The 7,255-nt window shown below is 42.6% G+C and overlaps 1 protein-coding gene across 1 annotated transcript; it reads right to left on the bottom strand.

Annotated features, from left to right (window-relative positions):
• Positions 1-207: 207 nt before the first annotated feature.
• Positions 208-1,617, bottom strand: LOC114665755 (trifunctional enzyme subunit beta, mitochondrial-like). The gene has a single exon (XM_051919252.1). The coding sequence runs from the start codon at positions 1,615-1,617 to the stop codon at positions 208-210; it is 1,410 nt and encodes a 469-aa protein (XP_051775212.1).
• Between the last annotated feature and the right edge of the window lie 5,638 nt (positions 1,618-7,255).

Here is a 7,255-nt window from a genome sequence, read left to right as displayed (position 1 = left end):
ATCTTGATGGAGTTCAAAAGCCACACAGTCCACTGTGTCAAAGTTTACTAAAGCGATAAGTTAACTGCAGAAAGAGGCACATGCTGAAGAGGAGCCATCTAAGCATACAGGGCACAGAATTTCCCCTGGATAATCTTGACTTCAAGGTTTTACTTACCCTGGTCCTCCCGTAGTTATATTACTTTGAATAGATGGATACTTGAATCCTTACTGAGGATAAGCCTCTAAAATAATAGCGTGCCCTAGACCACCTGCAGCACAAGCAGCCACTAAAGCAAACTGCCCACCTTCCTTCTGTAGCCGGTGTGCTGCCATAGTTAGCAACCGACTTCCAGTGGCACCAAAGGGATGACCCAAGGACAATGACCCACCCCACTTGTTGACCTTCTCCAATGGAGGTGCACCCACCTTGGATTGCTTGCCTAGATAGGTCTGCACAAACCAGTCAGAATCCAATGCTTTCATATTAGCTAAGACCTGGGCAGCAAAAGCTTCGTGGAACTCAAAAACGTCAATGTCGGCTATGGTCAGTCCACTAATTTCAAGAACTTTAGAGGTTCCATAGGTTGGACCCAGCAAAAGCTGGTCCTTTGGATCCTGAGACACATATACAAAATCTCTTAAATATACTTTTGGCTTAAATCCGAAAGCAAGAGCCTTCTCTTCAGACATAATGAGAACTGCTGATGCACCGTCCGTTAATACTGAAGATGTTCCAGCTGTAACTGTTCCATGGGGCCAAATAAACGCAGGCTTTATTTTTCCCATTTGCTCCAGAGGACTTGGTCGTATGCAGTTGTCCTTGGTGACTATTCTTCCTCCTGGCATCTTGAAAGGAATGACATCAGTAAGAAGACCATCTTCTTGTGCCTTCTTCGCAAGAGTGTGAGAACGTAAAGCAAATTCCTCCTGCTCAAGACGGGACACCTGAAAAGCAGCAGCCAGTCTGTCCGCCGAGTGCCCCATTAACTCACTGGTTGAAAATTCTGCAATTGCTGGAAAGTCGAGGGCCAAATAGTAAGGACGGACTTTCCTGAGAAGACTTAGTGCTCCATTCATCGACTTTGCCTTATTCAGTGACAGAAGCATTTGTCTCATTTGTCGACTGAGACGAATAGGGATATCAGACATGAATTCGACTCCACCTGCTACTACGGTATCACATTGGCCTGTGACAATCAAACCAGCAGCAGTCGTTACAGCCTGATTTGAGGAGATGCAGGCCATTGTAACTGTATGAGCCGGGATTCTGTCAGGAAAGCCTGCGCCTAAGGCAGCCTCACGTGCAATGTTACTGGTCTTGACCTCCTGGACTACGGTGCCATAGATAATGTAATCCACAATTTCTTTGGGTAGACTCGTCTGTGTGAGAAGACCTTGCATTGCCACCCTGGCCAGATCATGTGACATCAAATCAACATAGTCAGTCCCAGAAAGAAGAAAGGGGGTTCGCACACCCTCCACCAACACAACATTCTTGGCTTGTGTGACAGCAGAGGACTTCTTAATGGCCACCGACTGAGCCTGAAGATGCTGTGTTGAACTCAAATGTCTAGCTGCATCCCAAGAACATTTGAGGGGGAAACGATAGATTGCCTGACCCAAGGCAGACACCATTCCTCTAGTGGCATTTACACAACTAATTGACCCAACAAATTGCTCAGTTGGTAGACTGATTAGGGAGAACCATTCTGAGGACTGAGCAACCAGACAAAGTGAGACAGAATGAAGCACAGAGCTGGTCAGGCATGTGCATTTATAAGGATATCAATCACAAATAACGCGAGAAAGAAGAAGACAACCGTTGGGAAGCCCCGCCCATTTCTAGAACTCATGGCTGAGAAATGAGGGGGTGAGCTGGGAAACCAGAAGTCAGTCAGTCAGTCATTCTCCAACCCGCTATATCCTAACACAGGGTCACGAGGGTTTGCTAGAGCCAGTCCCAGCCAGCACAGGGCACAAGGCAGGAACAAATCCCGGGCAGGGCGCCAACCTACTGCAGGACACACACACAAGGGACAATTTATAATCGCTAATGCACCTAACCTGCATGTCTTTGGAGTGTGGGAGGAAACCAGAGCACCCGGATCAAACCCACGCCGAACATGCAAACTCCACGCAGGAAGGACCCAGGAAGCGAACCCAGGTCTCCTAACTGCGAAGCAGCAGTGCTACCACTGCACCACCGTGCCGCCGGAAACCGAAAGTGCACTTGTGATTATGTGAAGAAAAACCTCAGCATGTTTGTGATCTCATTTGATATGACATACTTTATTAATCTGGAAACTGTCTTTTCACATGACCTTGGGGGCCACTGTACAATTTTTAGGATGCTAGGATGCAGCAGTTTTGTGACACGTCCAAAGCATTTCTTACAAACCTTCCCTCCTCATCTACACCATATGCTCTTAAAAATCACTAGGAGGCTTTGCCCCAGCTTGCTTTGCTTTTGCCCACTTCAGCCACATCTCTGCTGCTCGTGTTGTGGGGGGGGGGGGGGGGGGGGGGGGGGATAGGGCTGAATGCACACTAAGGAGATGTGGTCTGATCAGCTGCTGTCTTTCTGCTGCTATTGCAGAGCTGCATGTTCTGCTGCTTGTCGCGCTGTGCGTCGATCATTTAAACGCCTGTACAGCAACTGTCCTTTTGTCTCGCCTGACATTAAAGTGTCTCTTGCGGGACGTCAAATTGTCTTCCGAGAAGATCACCTATCGACACCTTCCAAGAATTTTTTTTATAATAGATGTTTCTAAAATGGCACTTTGCTGGTATGTGTGGTTTCTCATCGAAACATCGCTTGACAAAGAGCCATTTCATTCAAGTAAAGGTTCTTTGCATATGAAACTGCTTCTTCAGACTTTGAAAAAAGAAGATCACGTCTCGTGTTCCCTAGTCTCCCTCCCAAGATTTTTTTTATAATAGAGAGAGATAGTGCACTTTTGCAAAGCTGCTTTACAATTAAAACACTAACAAATTTGTCTTTGTACAAATTAACATTTATTTCATATAGCTCCTTTCTACAGCAAAAAATCTCAAGGCACTTTACAAACTACGAGTTCACCAAACCACAAATTTGAAATGTGGGTTCTTCAGTTACACAAAAGGCAGATTAGCATCTCCTTTTTTAAAAATACCTTTTATTAACAAGTAGATGATGGTAATATACCAAGAGTATCCAAACTACCATGAAAGAAGAAGACCTTTTATTGTCAAGTTTCCCCCTGGGGACAAATAAAAGTGCTATTGATCTATCTATGGATGATTATTCAGCTAGAGAAACTGATGGACATCACTTTGGAATCTATTTTCCAGGAGAAAGATGAGAGCATGTAGTTATACTGGTGTTTTCCATCATCATGTGGCATATTAACTAGGTGACCCCAAAATTAATCACCTAATAGGCGGGGTACATTAGAGAAATCATGGGGGAACTGATGAAATGTCTGGAGGCATCAAGAAGATCCTGTTGGGGGCCTGTGGGCCCTGCTGCCTATTTAACTGTGCAGGATATTTGGGGGTTGTCAAGAACATATTGCCTTTTTAAATGTGAACTTGGGCTGTGGGAATCAGGGGGCTTTTGGGGTGAAGGCAGAGAATTTTTTCTGAAAATAGGGTTTTGAAATTTCAAATTTGAAGGATTTGAATTTCACTCCTGCTTGTAGAACAAGGAGGCTGGATGTGGGAGAGGAGTAGAGCAACGGTTCAATAGCAGAAAGAAGACACATCAAAACAGGAAGAGCTATGGGAACTGAAAGAGAGAGCGGCCACTTTGGACTGAAGAAGTGGGTGAGCCACCCCACCTAGCTGACATATCTCCAGACTCTTAAAGCCCAGCAGAATTTGCTTTGCTCTTAACTTTGTTGTTTGTGTGTTACACAAATGCACCCTTTCTCATATTTCCCCTCTTGATCACAAATGGCTGCTGCAAAAGCACCCACAAACAACATGTGGCACCATCAGTCAGCATTAGGTATTGTGGAATCTGCACAATGGCTCATGTCTGTGTCACTGAACGCACTGCTTTCACTCGTGAGATGCTTCTTTATTTCCAGATTATCATGACTGAGTGCCACTTAATCATTGTAAGGAACTGTTTTATGAAGGGCAATGCAATACAGTTGAAAAGGCCACATATGGAAATCATAACATAGTGGAGCTTTTCAAAGGGCAATAACTTGCACACAGCACGGTGGTACAATGCAGTTTTCACCTTTAGTGTTTATAGAGTCAGGCCAATAAAGATGAGTGATGGAGAATTCATTAGATGCTAATGCAGTACAATTTGGAGTTATCAGTCTCTGGAGGAAGAGTCAAGGTTTGTGCGATCCCAACAATTAGAAGCATGACGCTGACCTTATTGAGAACTACTTTCCATTAGCTCAGAGGGTGAGACTCTTACCCACAAACAACCCAAAGCCATTCTTTACTAGCATCTTAATGAATTTAAAAATGTTATTGTATGTAATGTAGAAAACTGTAACTTGTAAGGTAAGGAAAATACCAGCTTTGTACCAGCTGTAAATGAATTTTAAAAAATTATATTAGCCTCTGATGTTTTTATCTAAGGCAGTCTATCACATCTGAGATACATGTGGTTACATTTCCTGTGTTTTTCCAATTGAAGCAGACAGCTGAAGTGACCCGCTCAGAGTCACACAGTGCCAGCTGCAGGATTTGAAGCCACCACCATTTGAACTGCCCCCCACAACACTACCTGCGACAACGTTGCGTTCACATTTACCATTTGTTCATTGATGCTGTTGAATGCCAACGTATAAATATCACGATACAGAAGTTTTTTGCAATGTGCTCTCTGCACACGCAACACACATTTATATGTCTAATAGGAATTTTTTGAGACTCAACTGTAGGCAGTTTATCATGAACAGAATCTTCCTGCCTGCTGGACCCAATAATATCCAATTGCAGAGCCGTACATTGCCACAGTTTTTGACAGCAGTTTCTTGGCAGAAGTATAAGTAGTGGCAACTTAAGGTTGGGGGTGATAGTGGTTAGCATGTAGTATAGACACGAGGTAGGTAATGTAATTTCCGCCATGAAACTGCTGCTTATTATATTTAGCGACTTCTGCTAAGAAACTGCGGTCAAAAACTGCAGTGACGCATCCACACTGCGGAGATGTAAGAGTCGGACCAGGTTTACGAGAGCACCTCTTTGGAGTTCAAAATCATAGACATAGAATTACTAGACGCCACATGACCAGCTTCATCATATGGCAACGTCGCCGCCATATTGCGAGTGGCACTGCTGTGGAGTGAAGTAGTGCATAAAGATGTGCTGCTTGGAATTGTACAAACTGCTGTACGCTCCAAACCAGATCCCGGGGGATTACACTTCACAGGTAAGGCTGAACAATTGTTTTGGTTATATTTGGCCATTAGAAAATCCCACTGTATAATCTTAACTTTAGCTGCACCAAGCTAAGCTAGCAAAGCTATGCATTCATGTGCTGTCTTACCATGGTAATTGCATTGTCTTTATAGTATCCACAGACTGACAGCTGTGATTGATCGATTTTGTGGGGACAGACAGACAAGCATGTAAATCTATCACTTTGTACAATTTATGAAGCCAAACTCTTACTAGCAGTGCAGTTTATTTTTCTTTCACAAGAAATTCAACTGAAAAAGAGTAAAGATCTGTTAAAGTGGTGCATGTGTGTTTTAGGGGGCTGGAATAACATCCTTTCAGCTGGTCAGTTCCAGGCCATTTTCTATCATCTCATGGTTCAGTGTTGTGCCTCTTCAAGCACATCTGGAAACGTGGCAGCACAGGATGAGACTGTCTCCCTGTCTGCTGTTGAGATGTCCTCTACACCAGCAGCAGCAGCAGCAGAACAACAAGAAGAAGAAGAAGAGCTTCCATCCCCTTTTGCAAATATCCCTGCAGTTGTGTGTGACCATAGCTACTTACCAACCCGCTTTGGTGGCCTCGTGGAAAATGCCCTTGTTTACATTTCAGGGTTTATCGTTTGACAGATTTTGAGAAAGTGTCCTGTGATGTGTGCCGTGCTAATTTGGTAACAGATGCTGTACCGGCATCATATGATCAAAGCTACCACTTGCTCACATTACAAAACAAAGGAGGTCTGATGATTCCTTCTGAGGGTACAGTCAAGGTGATCAAAGTAGCTGAGCGTGTTATCCCACAGTCGACATTAGGGCAAGCTGTCAGTGTATCTTTGATCAATCAGTTTGTTCGGGCTGAGATTGGTTCAGATGATGTGTTTTTTCTCAAGGAACACATTGAGGAAACACAGTTTGAAATTGACAACCATCATTTTATGCTCATGTCTTTAGTTGTATCTGTCTTCCACAAACTAAGGCTACAATATATTGCCAAACTGAATACTCGCAAATTACAGAGTGGCAACACACAAAACAGTTCTGTTTCAAGGATTTTAGATCCTATCCTGTATATATTTAAGTAACCACATTGTGTGTGTAAGAGAGAGAGAGAGATTGAGAGAGGAATGAGTAAAATGTTTTCAGAAATTATTAAGCCAATTTGTATACAATAAAATTGTTTATTTTTGTCATTGAGTGTATCATTTCAACTTTTAAAAGAAAGACCAGACTGCCAGTTGCAGTCTTACTATTTTAACTTTCAGACATTGGTCAAGTTTTCGTCTCAATAATTACCATTATTAGTGTATAAATGGATATAAATAATTGCATTTAAACGATTTGCCAAAATCTGTTGTATGTAAACGATACTGTTTTAAATGTTATTGTTTTTTTCATCAGAAAACCCGGTTTCCACGTCTACCTGTAGGTTAAATGACACTTTTGCCACTCGCAATATGGCAGACTCGCTGACATATCGTGTCGACTGGGCAACACAGTGAATGCGGCGTCTACCTATATGTGTCTATGTTCGAAATCACCAACTCTATTTTGAGTGCCGCCTTCATGAGGCCCTGGATTGGTTTATAAATGTGACAATCAGTGAGATGTCTAATTGTTCCCACCTTTTTTTTAAGGAAAATTCAATCACGGTCATATCCAGACATATAGATTATACTGTGTTCAAGAGACTTTAGCTGCTTTTTTCATTCATTATTTTTAAAGTTGACATAAAGGAACTTTATATTTCAGAATCTGCAAAGTGGTCCTTTACAAAAAAAAAATATATATATCGACAAGTAATTTCAGATATTAACCTTTATTGCGATAACACAATAAGTGCATTTTTCAGGTGGTTGGAATAAATCGTAAATGTGGAAGAAGCAGGA

Source organism: Erpetoichthys calabaricus, chromosome 15 (genome assembly GCF_900747795.2).
Source record: "Erpetoichthys calabaricus chromosome 15, fErpCal1.3, whole genome shotgun sequence".
NCBI classification, from domain to species: domain Eukaryota; kingdom Metazoa; phylum Chordata; class Cladistia; order Polypteriformes; family Polypteridae; genus Erpetoichthys; species Erpetoichthys calabaricus.
Note: the sequence above shows the minus strand (reverse complement) of the source record. Positions and strands in the feature narration are given on the sequence as shown.

Coding starts and splice junctions, on each gene's coding strand:
- LOC114665755 (XM_051919252.1), bottom strand. CDS start 1,617: ATGGTGTCTGCCTTGGGTCAGGCAATCTATCGTTTCCCCCTCAAATGT.